The 21073-nt window shown below is 40.1% G+C and overlaps 2 protein-coding genes across 4 annotated transcripts; both read left to right on the top strand.

Annotated features, from left to right (window-relative positions):
* The first annotated feature begins 9421 nt into the window (after positions 1-9421).
* Positions 9422-17520, top strand: LOC135256912 (flap endonuclease GEN homolog 1). Of its 3 annotated transcripts, none has more exons than XM_064339183.1 (14): positions 9422-9567; positions 10014-10182; positions 10393-10585; positions 10687-10863; positions 11295-11405; positions 11506-11579; positions 11725-11810; positions 12389-12539; positions 12726-12762; positions 12846-12926; positions 13142-13272; positions 13402-13463; positions 14811-14960; positions 15528-17520. In XM_064339183.1, the coding sequence occupies exons 2-14, from the start codon at positions 10022-10024 to the stop codon at positions 16898-16900; spliced, it is 2787 nt and encodes a 928-aa protein (XP_064195253.1). In that variant the 5' UTR covers positions 9422-9567; positions 10014-10021; the 3' UTR covers positions 16901-17520. The 3 variants fall into 3 exon arrangements, with proteins under 3 accessions (XP_064195253.1, XP_064195251.1, XP_064195252.1); XM_064339181.1 differs by having other exon boundaries at positions 12726-12768; XM_064339182.1 differs by having other exon boundaries at positions 9443-9571; positions 12726-12768.
* A 1145-nt stretch (positions 17521-18665) lies between these two features.
* Positions 18666-20870, top strand: msgn1 (mesogenin 1). The gene has a single exon (XM_064341184.1). It carries the CDS (start codon positions 19752-19754, stop codon positions 20220-20222), a length of 471 nt encoding a protein of 156 aa, XP_064197254.1. The 5' UTR covers positions 18666-19751; the 3' UTR covers positions 20223-20870.
* Positions 20871-21073: the final 203 nt, after the last annotated feature.

Genomic DNA, 21073 nt, shown 5'->3' with positions numbered 1-21073 from the left:
TTGCACTGCGCATTGCGTTCCACTGTTCTTTGTCTACAGTAAACACACAAAGTCTGTTCAATCTACGCGTCTCATATACCCACTTTTCAGTTAAAATCCCCTCGTTGCTGCAGTCAGAATCGTCACTAAAATTTAAACACAAATTTTTTTTCGAAAATTGCTCTGTTTGCTCTCTCGGATAATGAGTAAATCGGCATGATCAACACTTCAGATAGTAATCTTAGATAGGATCAATTCTGATCCTTTGTGGCCACAGCACTTTATTTAAATTTTTCAGGATTACTATATATATATATATATTGCGCCTCTTACACACTGTCAGACCGGTCTTGACTATGGCGGGTTTGATCGTACGCTTCATGAATTTTGTAGCCTAAATAACAAAGCACGCATGCAATCACAAAAATATCATACATTTCCCCGCTACCTTCTTAAAACATGAATATGTACATATATACACACATATATATATATATATACATATATATACACACACATGCGTTATAAGTGATTACAAAAGCAGAACAATTGGCAGAACAATGGCGAGGGTGACACGGCCCAGCAGGCACAGGCCGATCTCAAGGCCGCACCCCAATCTCCACAAAGGATTGTGCATTTGTTTTGTTATGCTAGCGTGGTTAAATAATATTATTTATATTCTAGCACATATACTCATATACGTGAAACCTTCAGTAATATGGCACACTTCCCCTTGTAAGGAACAGCCGTTGTGTTCCTGAACTTCAAACCTTCACACCAATACCATTATTACACATTCCTTTTTTACAGTGCTGTTGAATTAGTGGGGCCCCTGTTCATATTAACACCCTATGCAAATTAAATTGTTAGGTCACCTTTGCGCACAAGACAATACACAAGACAACACGTAAGACTGACAAAGCGCTTAAGACTCACAAAACTCACTTCTCATTCACACCAGCGCCGGCGCATTCACACATTTCTGGCCAGGGTCACCGTCCCGTAGGCTTTTCAGTGACCTACTTTAATTGCCGCTTCCCAGCAATTTGTTAGTACTTGTTGCCGCTTCCCAGCAATTCTCTACTCTACTACTTATTAGTAACTGTTGCTGCTTCTCAGCATCCCCTTTTAATTGCTGCTTCTCAGCAATTTTCTGCTCTAATACCTGTTAGTAACAGTTGCTGCTTCTCAGCATCCCCTTTTAATTGCTGCTTCTCAGCAATTTTCTACTCTGATACCTGTTAGTAACAGTTGCTGCTTCTCAGCATCCCCTTTTAATTGCTGCTTCCCAGCAATTCTCTACTCTACTACTTATTAGTAACTGTTGCTGCTTCTCAGCATCCCCTTTTAATTGCTGCTTCTCAGCAATTTTCTACTCTAATACCTGTTAGTAACAGTTGCTGCTTCTCAGCATCCCATTTTAATTGCTGCTTCTCAGCAATTTGTTAATACCTGTTAGTAACAGTTGCTGCTTCTCAGCAATTTTCTACTCTAATACCTGTTAGTAACAGTTTGCTGCTTCTCAGCATCCCCTTTTAATTGCTGCTTCTCAGCAATTTTCTGCTCTAATACCTGTTAGTAACAGTTGCTGCTTCTCAGCATCCCCTTTTAATTGCTGCTTCTCAGCAATTTTCTGCTCTAATACCTGTTAGTAACAGTTGCTGCTTCTCAGCATCCCCTTTTAATTGCTGCTCCTCAGCATTTTTCTACTCTAATACCTGTTAGTAACAGTTGCTGCTTCTCAGCATCCCCTTTTAATTGCTGCTTCTCAGCAATTTTCTACTCAATACCTGTTAGTAACAGTTGCTGCTTCTCAGCATCCCCTTTTAATTGCTGCTTCTCAGCAATTTGTTAATACTTGTTAGTAACCGTTGCTGCTTCTCAGCAACCTTCTTTTAATTTATGACCCATCGGGCCCCCAGCTAAGCCGCGACATGCCCCAGGCCAGCGAACCAGACCAGTCACATGAGCTATGACGGTGTGGGGGTGTTGGAGAACCAGAAGCGACGAATATAGGGGAACGAAAAGCTAACGCTACCGGAAGCGTTAGCCACAAAGTCCCGAAGGACAAAGGAAGGGGAACACCCGAAAGTAAAACACAAAACAAATAAGATCCTTGGGAGAACAACTCCCGCACACAAAGGATCCTAAACAACAACAAAAAAACACGGAGTAAAAAACCACTCCGAAGGACCCCCCTTGTCCAGCCGTAAAACTGGCTCGCGAAACCAAAAGCGACCCGTGAAAACCAGGGCGAAAAAAAGAAAAGGACCAGTGGTACAGAGGCGAAGCTCTGGTACCAAACCCAAAACTGGTCTCAAAAGAAAAGACAACTGAGTAGCAAAACTTACTCAGTGAAAAGAAAACCCTGAGACGCAGCTCAGAAAAACACAAACAAAATACATTACCCGGGACAACGTCCCGATACCCACCGGCTCACACGAGCTCAAAATAAAAGTATAAATGCTCTTAAGGTGTCAGAATGCGCTCACTGCGCTAAGAGACTGACTCGCCTTAAGAGGACACAGAACCAACCAAAACACAGTTCAGTAAACCGTCCACCGAGCACCTATACCTCTACCGTACCAGCTTTGTGTTTAACAGGATTTTACACAGAAGCGCAGATGGCTGTTTTGTCAGTGCTTATAAAGGCACCTCCCCAGGTGAAAATAATTGGCAAATCAGACACCTGGAACAAATTAAGAACTTCTCAAAGGCCAGGTGCCTTCTAGTGGCAGCACAAGGCCACTACACCCCAGAACCATGACATGAGCACCCGCAGGCCCAACGCAGCCCCGAACAGACAGCCGAGTGCACAAACACCAGGCGCGCAGACAAGCCACCGGCTGGGCGAAAACACACCGGACCAGCAGGGGCCCCAGCTGCAGTTAATGCAACAGCCGCCGATTGGGCGAAAACACACTGGGCCGGCAAATGGGCGACGACTGGAGCTGAATAGGCTTCAGACAGTCACGCAACCCACCGTTTAGTCGGTCCAGCGGCTATATCGCACAACACGGCAGACTGCGCCACAGACAGCCGAACATCCCACTGCCTTAAGGCACGGCGGCTATATCGCCCAAGACAACTGACTGAATGCGCCCCCTTTGTGAACGGACAAACCGCCGAATGAGCGAGGGCCCCGCAGGTCCACGAGCACACACACGAACGGCCCAGGCGCCAACCCAGAACGGCCCCCGCGAATCTGGGCGCCCCTTGTGTGCTATCAGCTTCACCTGTTCTTAACCTTCCCCTGCCACACTTCTTCAATACTGACAGAACAGTATTTCACACAACACTTATCACTTTCTGAGCTGCTTTAACGCCAGATGTGTCAAATCTCCCCAAAACACAGCACAGACAATGAGCCAACACACTATCAGGATCTTTAACACACACTCAGGCATATCTCACACTTACGCTTCACTCTTTTCATTCATGCACATAACAGTTATTTCAAACACGCAGCACTTATCACAAACCCGTACCATTCATCACATAACATTTAACACACATAACATTTATCACAAACATATAACATTTAATTCAAACATACAATCACATCAGACTCTTTTTCTCTTACCATAGCTTTTTACTGTAGTTTTTAGATTCTTTGGAGGAGAGGCCTCGCATTTGCTTAGGCCTGGGCGGATACGCACTGCTTTTAGATTCAACCAGTATATGCAGTATCTGCTTACCTTATTGTTTTGTGGCCACTGTTGAACCCAAGAGTCAGCAGTTCTGTCCAGGCGTTCAGCTTCCTCGAGGAAAAACAGGACCCAGCCTGGGCCAGAAGAGCTGGGTGTTCTCCTCACACTGTTGAATACTTCTTCAAAATATACACTTCACAGAGTCTAATGCAACTGGATTTATTGCAGGTAATTCAAAGATAACATGCAAGAACCCGGGCTGATCTGCACATATCAATACAAACTGTCTCAAAGCATTCCACAAGACACTTCACAGAAAACACATAAGACGCACACACACACACACACAGACAAGGCACACACACACAGACATACGAGACATACAAGACACACAAGACATACTCCCCTGGGGCCGAACACTCCCTTTTATCCTCTCTTAGCTCCTCCTGTTGTAGAGCTCAAGCTTGGACTGTCCCTCATGCTTACATCATTTTACTTTACTCTTTTCCCACACATCATTGTTTCTCATTTTTCAGATACCATTATTTCCCTATTCTCAGACACCATTATTTATCAGCCCCTTCCTTCCTTATTTTTAAAAATGATAGTGCTCGTCTCCCACTTGAATCTCCCTCCCCCTTCTATCATAAATCACATTCTGACAACACATTTTCCGGAAAAGACAGAAGCTTCCGTTAGTTCCACAGATGTGCTTTTATACAGCTTAATTAGCAGGGCAGAAATTATGTGTGTATTACGTGTTTGTTCTTATCGCACCTATTTTAGTATGAAGCGCTTCCCTGCTGCCGGTTGTTAATCTTATGGCCAAGGTCGACCTTGGTCCACCTGTATCCTTCCTCCTTTGCTAGCCGGATGATACGTCAGGGAGGAGACAGCTGGTGCTCATTAATACATTCGTTTCCCATTTACACTGGGCCTGTGCTCTCTAACTACATATCTTTCCCCATACAATGGGCTTGTGTTTTTTGAGTACATTTATATTTATTTCCAACAGTAGTCAATGTTCTTCCCCTGTGGTTCATATTGCTAATGCGTGAGCTAACCACGGATAGCCTACCTAGCTCACTGGCAAGCTGATATGCTAGCTAAGCATATTCGTTTTGCTGAGAAACATAAATTGAAGATAACTGAACATAGCCTAATTGTATTTTTAATGCCATACATATAACGTGATTACATGACACAGTACAGTCACGGATGGAAATTAAACTCCGTAAACATCTGGTAATATATTTTAAAACATAACAGCAGACAGTCAGCTAGCCTCGTTCAGGTTGATGGGCTTTTCCGCACCGGACTGTCAATAAAATTGTAAAAATCACAAGACCGCTTAACTCTATGGTTTTGGCTCCAAATCGAGAAAATGGCCGCGCCCACCATTGAGCTTCAAAACGTGTTTTAGAGACCCACGGAGAGTCAATGGGTGACGTCACAGTAGCTTTGTCCATATTTTTTACAGTCTCTGGTCTATACACTATTGCGATTGCAAAGATATACAATTATATTTTTGCAGGCTACACATGCCAGAGGCATGTCAGAGTATACCAACATAGCAATCCATATAAATCTACACTACTGGCAGGTCATTTGCAGTCTCCTTCTATGTATAACAGAGGAAAGGTTGTATCATTACTTTTGAGCCAGAAAACCGAGATTTCACTAAATTAATCCCATTCCAGTGACACCAGGTTAGACATACATCTTACTTCGCAACTCAGTTACTTCTGCTGTTTGGTGTGTCTGGATGATTCTTACAAAGAGATGTTGGCAGCACAAATTATTTTAAAAATTCATTCATTCATTCATTCATTCATTCATTCACCATTTGTGACCTCTCGATGCACTGTAATTATGACAGCAAACAACATAAGAATGGCAAGTGGGCTAGTGCAGTTTTTCTTTCTGCCTAATTTTAACCTTAATTGTCAAGGATCATTGAAATATTCCACCATTTTCAGTTTAATCATAATTGTTCCAACATATTTTTGACATAAAATTAATCTGTGTTCAATGTGAAGGCTATGAGATTGATTTAAAAATCGAGGAATCATTCAATTTATATATTTCAAATTACAACATGGATACAGATAAACAATCTTTAATAATGCATTGATTATATTTAAATGATGCAATCATGACCTGTCCACATGTTGTTTAACTAAATAACAACATAGCTCAGGGGCGACATAGCTCAAGCGGTAAGAGCGCTTGTCTGGATGTCGGAGGGTTGCCAGTTCGATCCCCTGCCCTGGGCATGTCAAAGTGTCCCTGAGGAAGACACCTAACCCCTAATTGCTCTGGTGAATGCGAGGCATCAATTGTAAAGTGCTTTGGATAAAAGCGCTATATAAATGCAGTCCATTTACCAAAATATGATTTAGGCTTAAAATGAATAAGAATTTCAAAATGTATATCTTTGTTTATGTGGTAAGAAAAAATATTTCACCTTTCATAATAAGTGGGTTTTCTTTTTAATATTATGCACAGCATTGACATAAATAGCCTACAGGGTTCGTACGGTCATGAAAAACCTGGAAAAGTCATTGAAATTTAAAATGCAATTTCCAGGCCCTGGAAAAGTTATGGAAAATAATATTTTTTGAAAAGTAATGGAAATATAGCTAAAGTTGCATCAAATATAATTACTAATTAATCCAATCATAAAAATAGTATGTATAGTAATAAAACGTAAATTGGCACGTAACCTTAGCGGTATTTTGGTGGTGTGAGAAGTTAATTCGGTCCGGCTCAGTCTGTTTACAGGCACATCTCTGCTGATGTAGCAGTTAGTAAACGTAGGCCCTACTGTGCCGACAATATGTCAGGGAAGTGCAGCTTCAGTAATGTATCAGGGCTCGAAATTAACTTTTTTACTTGGTAGCACTGGTGCTCCCAACTTCAAAAACTTAGGAACACCCACCGAAATGTAAGGAGCACCAACAATATATGCAATAGATTTTTTATTAATAAAAAACAACAATATAACAGTACGGTTTACAAGTAACAGTTAAACTGTCACGCATAAAATGTGTCGACTCTTCATGGAATTGCGTGTTATGCATTCAAACGACAAAGCGCTTCTCGTCACATTAATACCGCTAATTAAATCAACCGCCAGTAAACTGCAGCGGAGAAATTAGCTGTTCCAACCGGGTCGCTACACAAAACGTCCGCTTCAACTTTTCAGCTTTCGATAACGCTAATAAATTGAACATAAACTTCAGGTAACATTAGTTAACGCCTTAACTCTCTGTGTCGCGTGACAGTGGAGTGCAGCGAAAGGGAGTGATTGAAGGCTAATATTAATCAATTTAAAATCAGCATTAAAGGTAAGAATGTCAAGCTCGCGATTGGTTAGAAGGGTCACCGTCAGCTCACAAGGGACATTCTGAGTGTACTAAATAGCGAATGTACAGAGAAAGAGACGTTCGCCTGGAAAAATAAAAATAAAAATAAAAAAAAAGGTCGCACCAGAACAATTATTTGCACTCGCACAAATGCTCCCAATTATATTTCGAGGTCGCACAGATTAAATTTCGGGAGCATATGCGACCAAAATGGTCGCAATTTCGAGCCCTGTTTGAGACATTGACAAAAATGACATTGACGGGCGGTAGCCAGTCACTGAAGTTGGACTTTAGCAGCTTTCTGGCAAAGCCAAGACACAGTTGAGTGCGTCTCTCTGATAGAGTGAACAATCCGAGAGTGCAGAGAGCCTCTGGGTACCCTGAGTACCTCTGGCCAAGTATGATTTAACAAGCCCGTTTCTGCGTGCTTTCCAGCCTTTTAGCCTGGTCTGTAGTCAGGGAACTGTGCCAGACGGGGCATACTCCAGCACCGGGCGTACGTAGCCTGTGTAGATGGAAACCAGTTCTGGGTCTCGGACACCAAATTTCTTCAGGCGACGCAGAGCAAAAAGCTTCCTGTTCACTGAGGTCACCATGTGGTCCACCTGACTGTCCCAACGCAAATTACTCTGGATGGTGACCCCCAGGACCTTGACAGTGTCACAGACTTCCAGGATGTTCTGGTCAATGGAGAGAGTCGGCAGGGCGGGTGGATGCCTCATGTGGGTGACATTTCTTTGGGTTGAGTTTCATTTTGTGCTCCTCTACCCAGATATCAAGACCATTCAGGGTCTGTTGGAGGGTACAGGGTAGTTGGAGCTGTTACAATAAATAATTTTAAATCGTCCTGCTGAGATAAAGTCATTTGTTTTAGTCATGGAAATTCAGTTAAAGGTTGTGGAGAATTCATGGAAAAGTCATTGAAAATCATTGGTGAAAAAGTGTATGAACCCTGTAAATATGAGTGGAAGTATTTTTATTTTGCTGTCAATAATGGACGGAGCCCAATGGTTTTTTTGAGCGAAAATCATAAATATCAGCAGGGGGCGACATTATATCTGTTGATGCGGTTGAGAACCTAAAGTTGGCTCCTGGACGATTTTGGTGAGTAATGTGGCGGCCTCAGTTGCTTACTTGCCTGTAACATTAAATGCTCTAAACTGCCCATTAAACTTGCAAACTTTCATAAGAAAGCTCCCGAATCTTGGAAGTTGGCCTTCAAACATGGATTTTCCCCCACACGTGCATATTGTGGGACAATCAACATGTGTTGTATAGAAACAAGTACTTGTTTTTAAGAAATTGCTTTGATAAGGGTTATATATTTGTTTTAGACTACATGGATAAAGATGGTTATCACCTTAGTTAAAATAAGTTTTTTTTATCTAAAAAATAAAATAATAATAAAGAAAAGACAAATATATATATGCAGATTTCAGGGATAAATATCATATATTGAATATGGAAAAGTCATCAGTGGCATCTCTGTCAACTTACTACTTTTGGTAAAGCTCTCTTACAATATGGGTCACTGAAAGGTCTAATCCCCAAACTGGTGGTGTAGATATTTCTGGCAGGAAATGTGATAATAAGCACATTTGGAATGTATTAATAAAGTTGCTCACCAAAAGCATTCAATTTATGGGAAAATCTTCTTTGAAACTCCTCTTAACAAATAACTTCATGTAAAAATATTGCACAATTTTTATCCCTGTAAGAAATGCCTCCATAAGGCATAAGCCAGAAAACTCTCCTGAATGGTCATTTTGTGGTGTTGTATCTTAGTCAACTTCACACTTACTTTTTGATTGCCCTTACAAAAATGATTTCTGATTAGATGTTACAACGATAATTTTATGACATATAATAGGTTAGCGTGCATAAGCCATTGTCCTATTTTTGTATTGTAACACTTGCATTCTGATTATTGATGACCATCCAAAGATTTTTTTTAAATGAACTCAAAACTATCCGCGACTCCTTATGTAAAGTAGCCTAACATATGATGAGAAAATTGCTAAAACTTCACAAATTAAAAAAAAAGAAAAAAATATACAGACAAGATAAAGTTCCTCACAGAGATGTATTTTATTTTGTTTCTGATAATTATATTTTATTATTTTAATGACTTTATTTATTTTTATTTTTTTTGCTTATTCTCCTTCTATTTATTCTTGTTTCCCTCGTACGGTCATGGCACATATGACGCAAAACGATCCCCTGCCCTGTAAATACCGTATGTTAATTCTATGGTTGACGTGTAGTCGTGTTTCATGCTGTATGTTGTCTATTGTTACTATTGTGTATGTTGTTGAAATATAATACTACTACTACTACTAATAATAATAATAATAATAATAACAATAATAATAATAAACTATTCCGATGAGAATCGAGAATCGATGTAACACCGGAAGTGTTTCACGTTTTCAAAATGTGATTGGTAACACTTCCGGAAACGGAAGTCTGTTCTCTGGAAGAAGCAGAAGCGCTTATTTTGAAATTAGTTATTTTTCGTCAAGCATTCATTACGAAGATTGTAAGTGGCAAGCCGGAGTTATCTTTAACTAGTAAGTAATATCTGTTACACGCGTGGCAACAGCTAGATATTTTGCTTTTTATGTTTGCCGTTTGCAAATACGGTAACGAGAAGTAAGAAAATATGGCTGTTTCAAAATCTTACATTACCATTAAACACCCAGTGCACGTGAATTTTAGTATTACAGTTCATATTTTATTTATTAAAAACATAGTAGCTACAGTACGTATAATAACCTTATTTCAAATTAAAGTTACATTGTAATGTAGGCAAATGTAAACTATTGTTAATTGAAATGGTTGGTAACACAGCAGCAGGAAACCTCATAGCTAGCAACTGTACTAATTTACAGCAACCCGTTTTAATATGTTGCTAAATTTAACTGTTGCTATTATTGATGTACAAATGATGTACAAATGACGATGTATGCTGTCATGCATTTTGCATGACGTTCATTCATATCGTGGACTCCCTCAGTTTGAGCAATGGGTGTTAATGAGCTGTGGTCCATCCTGGAACCGGCGCGGGAGTCTGTGCCTCTGTACCACCTCTCTGGTAAAACCCTGGCAGTGGATTTGAGCCTGTGGGTCTGTGAGGCCCAGTTTGTAAAAGAGATGGTGGGGAGAGTTGCCAAACCACACCTGCGGTGAGTGCTCTGATGCTCAGCTGTCAAAATACACTATTCACTGGCATGAAACACTGAGGATTAGCCTAGACATGTCTGCTTTGATATGATGCTGTAATATTATATTCTAACTTGAGTAGAATAGGACAATATCAGATTTAGCTGACCCCTTTAATTATCAGCTGGATGCCTGCGATCCTTACAACATCAATATTTTGTGCTTTTTTGCAGGAATTTGTTTTTCAGGGTCTCATCTCTTATGCAAATGGGGATTAAGCTGATTTTTGTAATGGAAGGAGAAGCACCAAAAATGAAAGCTGAGACAATGTGCAAGAGAAATCAATTGAGATTTGGGCCCTCCAAGAAGACAGCATCTAAAAAACCAAGAACTGGCAGATCGTACTTTAAGGCTGTCCTTAAAGAGGTTAGAGCACAACTGTCAAGGTCATTATTACTGTATGGATTGTTGGGGGTGAGTTCTTTGTGCTGCGCTGAAGTTTTCTGATAGAGGATTTCTACCTGTAGTGTGCAGAGATGCTGGACTGCCTGGGTATTCCCTGGGTCAATGCAGCAGGAGAGGCTGAAGCAATGTGTGCCTACCTGGACTCTCTCGGCCTGGTCGATGGGTGTATCACCAATGATGGCGATTCCTTTCTTTATGGAGCCCAAACAGTTTACAGAAACTTCAATATGAGCACAAAGGTAATCTTACTGATTTAATGTTTCAGACTTGACTATGGTTCCCTGTATTTTGAAGTTTGTGATTTATGATTTCAACTTGAGATGGAGGTAGCGTTGCTTTCATAGAGCATTGCAAGGCTCTGTGCTCCACTTTGTATGAAGTTGAGTTTATTGCTCATAATGATATACTCTCAAAAATCACTATCACAGATTGTAGCATTTTGTACAGAATCTACAATATACTATTTTAAAGTGTCCGAAAACCCAGTTTTATTTTGTTTTTATCATTTAAATCCGTGGAATACATGGAATGTATCTTTATTCTTTTGTAACATAACAGATCCTAACATTCTGGAACCCAAATCTCTCCTGTAATTCAAATATAGTTTGATATTTGTGACTAATGCTTCATTTGCTACTGCACCATGTTGTCATAGCATTTCTAATTTCAGGATCCCCAAGTGGATTGCTATTTGATGGCAAAAATTAAATCTGAGCTTCACCTGACACGAGAAACTCTTGTGGGTTTAGCAATACTGCTTGGTTGTGACTATCTTCCCAAGGTGAGATGCAGAACTGTGACACTTAAGTTTACTGGAATATTGGTGTGAATAAAACTTTTTCACTATTATTTCTTTATTATCTATTAATTTGTCTCTTCAGGGTATACCAGGTGTTGGAAAAGAACAAGCTCTAAAACTGATAAAGACTTTAAGAGGACAAACACTCCTCCAAAAGTAAGAACATGGATTTTACCTGCTGCTGCATGTACATTTCAAAAGATAAACACTCTCCTATGTCAGTGTATCAACCTATATTTTAAGGGAACACTCAACTGACATACAAATTTGGTGAGAACAGCTTCCCCCCTTGCTTTTCCAGGTTCACTCAGTGGCAGAGTGAGGGGCAGGATATGCAGAATTTGGTTGTGAAAAAGGTCACTCACTGCCTTGTGTGTCACCATCCTGGTGAGTTTGCCCCCAATAAACCAGATTTCTTGCTCATAAAAGGTGTTGAATTTGGATATGGAGGCCTGTATCAGAAATTTGCCCCAGAACTATTTCCTAATTTGCTTCAGTCTGATCTTTTTTTTTCTCTTTTGAACATATTGTGTTGATTAAAAATACTTGTACCTAATTTAATAGTTTTCACACTTAATTTTATTAGGCCTTTGTCATCTGTAACATAAAACTGTTGTCTTGGGCTTGTCTCAAACATGTTTCACAAATGTGTTTCAAGCATCCGTCTTCAGCCAGTCTGAACTTCCATCTTAAAGTAAGCAAAGTGCCTGGACTTTCTAAATTAAATTACTTCAACATAACCTCTCATTGTTCTATACCAGCTGGCAAGATGAAAAAGGCAGGTAAACAGGTGTCTGGTACCAGGCTTTTATACGTTGGGCTACTCATTCAAAGCGTGTACTGCTGCTTTGTTGTGTTCACTTTCATAGTTGCCATGCACATGTGTTGGCCCACCATTAAGTGTCCCTTGAAGCAGGCTTGTGTTTGGCTGAGTTTAGTGTTTCCTAGTGTTTCCTGATTCACAGGCTCAGCTAAGACTCACGAGCGCAGTGGCTGTGCTCTGTGTGGCAGCCGACAATTTTGCCAGCCCTCGGACTATGGTCACTCCTGTCCCTGTGACTGGCATCAGACAGAACAGGCACGACTGGCTAGTTCCACTGAAGCCAACATTAAAAGGTGAGCTCTCAGCCTGAAAAAAAAAATCACCCCAAACTATGAAGCCTATGGAGAAGGGCCTAGAATATATTTCCAAATCTGTGTAATACATTGTTCTGTAATTACCATTTATATGTAGCGTTTAGGAAGCAATGTATACATTTCATTCTTCTGTCAACCATATTGTCTTTTTTTGACTCCCAACAGGAAAACTTTAGCAAGTGAAGGGTTCCCTTTCAAAGAGGTAATGGTCAGTATTGGTTGAAATTATACCTTTAGGCAACATTAACTGGACGTTTTCACACTTGATGGTTTTTTTTTCTCCAGATAATTGATGAATTCTTGGTTTCCAAAGACCGACCCATTCAAAATGTCACAAGACGAAAACCAAACCTATTGTTGATGCAGGTACTTATATCTGCGTGCCTCTACTTGTATCTGTATATTGCTTGATTAATTGTCAGAAACTGCCAGACTGATTTCATGCTTAAATCATAACATTAAAAAGTTACTTTCTTGTTGTGTTAGCAGCTTTCTGTGAACACTCCATTAGAGTAGTTTTATTTTTGTAATTTTTTGTGTTCTTCATGAAGAAAAATAATTAAATTGATTTAATCCTTTAGAACTTTGCTTTAGACAAAATGGAATGGCCAAAATCTTATACAAGCGAGAAGGTGCTGGTGCTAATGACTTACACAGAAATGATGAACAGAAAATGTGGAAGAGGAAACACTATACAGATACAGCCCATACGGTATGAAACCACAGCTTGGCCCTCCACTTTCCCCATTACAGCTGCTCTGTACGTGCAAAGTATGGAATAGCACTGAAAAATACCTTAATTTATTAAAGATAATAGAGTTTTTATTCTTCCCTAAAACAGGATATTCAAGCCTCGTGTAAGGAATGGAATTAGTAGCTTTGAAGTAATCTGGAATAAACCAGGTCAGTAACATAAAGATTTCTTCAGTTTTTACTGTTGTGTTTTTCAGAAATTTGACAGCTTGTATTTCACATTTGACATTTTTCTTGTATATCAAGAAACATGTCTATAAAAGTAACTCCATGTTCACTGTACAATTTCAGTCATATCAAAAACATAGATTTAAGTGTTAGGATGAGTCTAATGAAATGGAGCTAACAGTCCTTTAGTGCTTTTACACATGGCCATTGTCAGGTCATGATCGCTTGAAAGAATGTTCCTACTTAAACATAATAACGCAAATGTGGTATGATCACAACACAAGAGGCTAATGCAATACTGGAGCCATATTCTAATGTAGTCAAAGTTAAGTCTGTGAATAGCTGAATATGCGTCTTTGTTCTGGTGCTACTTGCATCCTGATGCAGCAGATCACCTGATACATCCACGCAACAGACACGTCATTGGTACGCTATCCAAATACTCTGCCTCTATAATATGATCAGAGATGGCCTGGCCTGGCAAGGGTAAAAGGTTCTACATGATGTTACCCTCTGTTACACAACCCAACCAGCACTGACATCTCGGTCATCCGCTTGATTTATGGGAGCACGAGGAGGACAAAGTAATAATAACAATAATAAAAATAATTATAGGGTCTTAAACATAACTCTCAAATGTTAAAACTATGTTTGTTTTCCAACACAGACACGACTGTCATGGCCACCAGTACTGAAATATGGCTTTAAATGTCTGCATGTGGCCAGCTGTCCCAAAAGGGAAGTAGATCTATTTTTACGCCAACGGTCCAGACTCCTGAAGCGTATTCCTTGATGATGTTGATGACAGTCTCCCTGTGGCCTGTTTGGGTTTCGTTGTGAGGTTGAATGAATGTGTCTGTGTGTGGGGGTGGGGTGGGGAGGAGAGGTGGTGGAGGTGACAGAACAGTCCCAGAATCTGGAGGTGCCAAGTCAACTTCCTCTCCACACTGAGGAAACTGTCAAACTGCCCCAACACCCCTTCCTCTCTCTGCTCACACCCAGCTTCTCACAGCTGATCATGTCTCATCTCAATTTGATCTAGGTGGAAAATCTGTTCAATTCAGAAGCCCTGAAATGTATAGAGAGTGCATTTAATTGTTTTATAAAAGAGGGTATTGAATGAGAAGACCACAGTGTTCTTTTCTTCAAAGGACTGACTTGTCTAGCTGATTGGGGCCAATCCCCTGCAGTTAAGTGCAGGGGTTTTTCTATAAGGCATGTAAATTTGTGGATGTCTTTATGGGACCAAATAATGAATTGTGCTCAAATCACCTGATGCTACTGGTAATTCTTTTTGAGATGCTAGAGATTTTTGTGTTGCTCTTCTAGATCACTACGTGTATGCAGATAATCATCTAACGGAATGGAAGGACACCGTGAGAACAGTGGAGGAGGAGGCCCTTTTCCGAGCCGCATACCCTGACCTTGTGGATCGCTTCCTGGAGGAGAGGGAACAGGCTGAAAAGAGCAAGCTCAAACGTATGTTTCTAACACTCTCAGCAGCTAACACCCGGCAGGATTTTGCAAGCGCTATTAAACCTCCCTAGGTGGTTTTGGATCAAAGGCCCCCCTCGCTTTGTGACATTTTCAGTTTAGTACCTCGACACTTGAAACTGTATGTCTACCAGTGAAGTCACTTGCTTGAAAGGCTTTGATTAAGAGGATGTGACATGCTTATAGCCCCTCTCAGCATAAGCTCATTTCATCATTCGTGTCGTTTCCACTTTCTGAATTTTAGGCACAGATATCAAACTCTGGTGTCTTGGAAGCCCACAGTGTCTCCTGTTTTACAGTGTTTCAGCACATAAATGCTTTATTTTAAGTTACTGACTGCACCATGCACCTTTTTACGACCAAAAACCAGCTGACTTGGCTGTCCTCCAGGACTGGGGTTTGAAATCCATGATTTAGGGATTGCATACTCGTTTGTTCAGTGAGTGGCGTGGTTTTGTAAAAAAAAAGCTACAGTGATTCATGTTTTACTGTTCATTTTTGTATGTTGCCTAGACTTGACCATTAGAAAACTTGTTTGTTTTTCTCATACAGAAAAGAAACGTAACAAAAAGGAAGACAAGGAATCCAACACTGGGCCTGATGACGTTTCTGATCTCTTCTCCAAATTGAATATACACGGTTCCTCTACTGGCAAAGTAGAAGCATCTGGCACCGACACAGTAGCCATGGCTGACCACAGAAATGCCCAGGAGTTTCTGAATTGTCCACAATCCTCTGACCAACAGAGGAACGTTAGCGAAAAACATGACTTGACTGCCCCTCAGGGCATTTGCATGAAAGAGGTGGAGCCCAGCCCGTCTCCCGTTTCCTCTGAGAAGATGCCGGCAACCGTGTCCTCGCCCTCGGTTTCTGCGGTGATCGACGAGCTGCACTTGAGTGACATCGACTGGGACGGCATGTCTTTCAGCTCCGCTCAGTCTCCACAAGTACAAACTGAGCGTCCATTGCCACCGACTACCATTGACCTCCTCACACCGGTCAAAGGCCCGAGAGGCACTGCGGAGAAGGAATGTTCGGCTCCAGAAACGGGAGACTCGGCTGGGCTTGAGCTTCCAGTCTGGCAAGCTGCAAGAGCACCTGAATCACAGGCGACAGTGAATCTGTCTAAGATTCCTCTGAGGGAGAGAGTCCTTGCAAGAAACACCATTATGTCTAGTGGGACTCGTACTGACATAGTGACAGCACAAACAAACCAGTCTACAAACACACCTGAATGCACAGCTTTCAGGCCTGTACTTGCATCCTCTGAAGACAGCGATATTGGCACACACTTAGGAGAGCAAGAGTTCACCTTCAAAAAAACATTGACTAGTAATTCTAAGAATTTTCCCAGAGTTCAACATTCCAGGCACCCAATGATAAAAACAGTTAAAACACAAAAGTCAACAGGCTCTGTAAGTACCAAACCCCTATCACAGCACAATTTTGTGAAAATTAGTGGTGATCACACCGCTTTGCCCCAACGAAGTCGCAGTGACCCGAGTGTTGGGGCAGGCCATAAAAGTAGGACTCAGGCCGTAAAGAAGAGCGTCTGTATTAGCGTGTGTTCGTCTAGTGAAAACAGCGATGCAGAGAACAGACCAGTGAGAGAGCAAAAGAGGACAGTCAAGTCTAAAGCCAGGAAGCAGTGTCCATACCGCTTTGATTACAGTCTGAAGCCAACCAAAGTGACGGTGCTTCCAGGTTCAAACACTGTAGACCGTGAGCCACAGGCTTTGTGGTCAGACCAAGGCAAGAGTGGATGTGCACCAACCATAGAGAGAAACTGGGAGGCAGCTGATGATGGGGAAGTTTTTATTGAAAACTCAAGTCATGAAGTGAACATGAACAAGGGAGATGACTCTGTCATTTCTGTTGATAGCCCACTGCCTCTTGCAGAAAGACTTAAACTTAAGTTCAAGTAGAGGGATCAAAACTGTGATTTTCAAAATGCATGTACTCCATTCCAGGATTCCCAGATGTAAAGAGAATCTCAAATGCATTTTTTAAAACGTACTTTAATTACTGTACTCTGTTATTTAAGCATTTTTATTTTGGGTGAGATTTGTCCATAACTTCACAAGTTGTCAATAAGATCACACATTGATCACTGATTTGTAATCAGATCCCGATTTTGTGTTTATAGTTTGGATTATTCTTAATTTTTATATTCTTGTATTTCAAGGAGATCGTAAAAACCCTGCATTACATAGCAAAACTTATGTTTTTCATTTTCATATCTGAAAGCCAGTGCATTCAGTGCATGTCTGGAAGTGAGGGGTAACGTAGCCATAACATATCTTAACATAAATAGAACTCCCAGATCCATTTTTACATTCGAGGTACTGTGTGTACTGATTTCATCAGATTTTTTAAAAATATATATATTTGTACATCTTTAAAATACCAATAACATATCTGCTTTTGATTTGTAGATCGCTACTACGTGTAAATATGATTTGAGTAGCAATTGTAGCCTGCACTTCATTCTTCAGAACTGTGAAAATCCATTAAAATGTTTATCATTAAAAAATAACGGTAAATCGATCTGTGTTCGTTACTGTATCAACAGAGGAATTGTTAAAATAAAGTGTGGTTTGTTCTGTCATTACTCTAGAGCAATTATACATGTGAAAGCAGAAGATGAAAGTCGCAACACCATCCTAACGTGTCAGAGGTAAGTGTCGCTTCCCATACTGAAGTGTAAGTATTTCCACCAATACTGTTTTATCAGTCGCGCTGCGGTTATAACTAGCCCGTGTTGGAATTCCTTGATCAACGGTGATGCAATACACACCTCGGACATGAAAGAGCTGCCTTTTACCTTTAACTGAGACGTCCCTATAAAGAACAAGTGAACCGATGTTTATGATATTGTGTGAGGCATTACAAGGACTAGAATTGTAAATTCGGATCTCATATTGTAAGTAGCTATATACGACAAAGGAATGAATATTGTATACAAGCCTGATGAACGTTTAAACATGTGTTGCATAGAAAGTTGTTTGAAAACAGCTACATACTACCGTTGTAGCCTATAATATTGCTGGTGTCCGTATCATCGATTGGAGGACATTTAATCGCTTCCTTGAATCTGACAAAGCTATAATACATGAACACTGAAGCACATCATGAAAAACAAATTGACATAGCCGACAGCGAAATAATAAATCATGCGTCCAATCTATAAATGCATCTAGACTGGCAAAGCACATACATTATAAAAATTAAAGTAATTCGATAAAAATCGAAAATCTCACTGACACAATGTTTCTCTTCCAAAGTAAATTCCATTTATACCTAGCCCTACTGTGTTACTATATAATTGTATGTTTCATTTTTCTCCATTAATATTCATGTAGCCCATGTCTATTTAATATAGGAAAGAAACATCGAATATTCCAAGTTAGTGCAATCAGCCTGAATTTAAAAATAGGGGTGGGGGTTATGGAACAGGGCCTTTGTCAAAAAGCTCACAGAATACATGGATGAGAAAAATGTGTTTGGATTCTGAAGAGACTGGACATGAGACCCCCCCCCCTCCCCACTACAGAACAATTAAAGTTCTTATTATTCGTCGATGTCATATGGAAAGCAACTTTTTGTTATTACAAAGGAATTCATTATAATCCCGATGTGGCTGTTTTATTGAAATCAAACGTCCTGTTGGCATGTGAACGTAAATTATTTGGCTAGTTTACATAAGTTTTTTTTTTTTTTTTTTTTTTTAAGCCTACCATTACAGGTTGTATACTTGGCTATACAATGGGGACCAAAGGTCTGAGGACGCTACCAAGTCCTGATTGTTTTTATTATTTTTCAAGGAATAATGCAAATATGACACTCCAATTTCACTTTATTTCATGCATTATTGAGACAGCTCCCCATCTTATTAGGATGCATCCCACCAGTCACTGGACCATATACCCAATCGAACATTTGTGGGAACATCAGTTGAAGAGGGAAAAGGCCAAACATCGAGTAACATCAACAGATTATCTATGGGATGTGCTGAGTAAGTGCTTGGATGAAATAGAAAATTAAGTGTTGCAAAATCTGGTGGAATCAATGAGTCAACCAGAGTGAATGTGGTAATCAAGGAGAAAGACGGACACGCACAATAGCCTACTAACAATTTTTGACCTTCGGTATGCCTACACACCTATATCTACCTTTTTTGTCTTAAATGATTAATAATAATGTATTCTTGTATAAGGTGTATAGTACCATGATTGTAATATCACAACTATTAATTATCATTATTCTTGTTCCAACAAACAGTTATTGTTATTGCTGAGATAGCGCTATAACAGCACTTCAGATACACTAATTTTGTGTTCTAAACAAAGGCCTAGTCTGTTGACTTAGCCCAATATTTCGATCAGTCAATGGCACGCGAGACCTATTCTGTTGATAATTACATGTAAAAAGGCCAGGTGTACTGAAAGACTTTATTTTCTTCATTAGTCTGTTCACATCAAACTGATAATTGTGGTCATGCCGACTTAAAAAGCTATTCCCACAAAAGCGAACGTAATTATTTTTCTTTCTGTTACACATTAGCCATGTATTTAAAGCTATTCACGGCTTGGTGATAACGAACGCTGTCTTTCGGGAATGCTGGATTTTAGCACTTGATTTTGCTTTGAACTTTCCCCTGAGCTGTGAAATCGTAAACTGTTACGGCGCACCGCCCGTATAAAGCGTTGCACCAGTGTAAACAGCCCTGTAGAACGTTTCAATCAGATCTCCGAAATAGGCAACTTCATTTTCGGAATGTCGAACCTTGCTGGGAATATTGTTCATTTTGATGGAGACATTGACATGCTAGTCACAAAGATCCTTACAAACTGGGACTGTTGGACTCAGAAGAAATCTTTTGAAGGCTGTCAAGATTCATCTCATTGTACGTCTCCTGAGTCGTCGTTTGATTCAATGTGCTCTTCGCCGGAGATGCCAACAAACGCGAGTGGGTGCCCGAATTTTCCCTATCCTCAGCAAGGACACAGTTCCACTTCATGCGCCTCACAGAAGCCATCCAAGCCGAAGATGTCGACCAAGCGACGCATGAAGGCAAGCGAGAGGGAGAAATTGAGGATGAGAAGTTTGGCAGATGCTCTTCATCAACTCCGTGATTACCTGCCTCCGGATTACAGCCAGAGGGGTCAACCCTTAACAAAAATTCAAACTCTCAAATATACTATTCAGTATATCAACGAACTTTCAGAACTTCTCAGAACTGCATAATTCTTTAAGCACATTACCCACAGACCTGGGTTAAAGTGGACTGCGTAATACTGACACGCGAATGCAAAATGAGTTAGATGCAGCCTAAACTGCTGCTTTTGAACTTGAACGGACAATTTCCGAGTGAAACTGAATTTGTTGTGTATGCAACTGTGGGTGCTGACTTTATATTGTTGTTTTGATATTTTTGTATAACCAGCAATGTAGTCTTGTGTTGCCTGATTCCTAGCCTATAATATGGGATATGCCCTGCCATCCTGAAATTTTCCATTTGATTTGCTTGAATGGCACTTGAATTTTGTCATATTTGGAGCCTATTTTGATTTTGTAACAAACAAGCATAGTAAACATATAACTCTGTTACATATGGCCATTACTTGCACGATACGAATGAAGATAAAATCAACAAACATGTTTGAGAGGTAATTCGGCAGACGACAACGTTCTACGATCACTTTTACTGGCTAAGTGTAAGTAACAACTGGAAATTGATTTGAATTGTAAATATATTAGATGTCAAAGAATAAAATAATTTCATTAAAATATGTCGAGGATTCAGTTTGAATTGGGGTATTCAGGTAATGTCGTTCACCTAAACTGTTTATTCACCCACCTTGCTGACAGTAGGCTAAAACTTGAATAATAATAATAAAAAATCATGAAAAAAATAACATAAAGAACTTCGAAGTATACTTTACTATATAAGGCTGAGTTAAAATGTATAACTGGAGTTATCTCTCTTTATCGCAAATAGCTTTTAGTAATGTATCAATTAATTATTGACTCGGATATAGCCTATTATATTAAGTAGTATACTAATATCATCATATCATCAGTCATACACAACAGGT

Source organism: Anguilla rostrata, chromosome 6 (assembly GCF_018555375.3).
Source record: "Anguilla rostrata isolate EN2019 chromosome 6, ASM1855537v3, whole genome shotgun sequence".
Classification (NCBI taxonomy): Eukaryota; Metazoa; Chordata; class Actinopteri; order Anguilliformes; family Anguillidae; genus Anguilla; species Anguilla rostrata.
This window is presented reverse-complemented; position numbering and strand designations above follow the sequence as displayed.

What these genes read in the sequence shown, in the direction of transcription:
- LOC135256912 (XM_064339181.1), top strand. Translation starts at nt 10,022, where the DNA reads ATGGGTGTTAATGAGCTGTGGTCCATCCTGGAACCGGCGCGGGAGTCT. An exon ending in GGACAAACACTCCTCCAAAA is followed by an intron (nt 11,580 to 11,724) that starts GTAAGAACATGG and finishes TTGCTTTTCCAG; the next exon opens with GTTCACTCAGTGGCAGAGTG. An exon ending in AGTAATCTGGAATAAACCAG is followed by an intron (nt 13,464 to 14,810) that starts GTCAGTAACATA and finishes TTGCTCTTCTAG; the next exon opens with ATCACTACGTGTATGCAGAT.
- msgn1 (XM_064341184.1), top strand. Translation starts at nt 19,752, where the DNA reads ATGTCGAACCTTGCTGGGAATATTGTTCATTTTGATGGAGACATTGAC.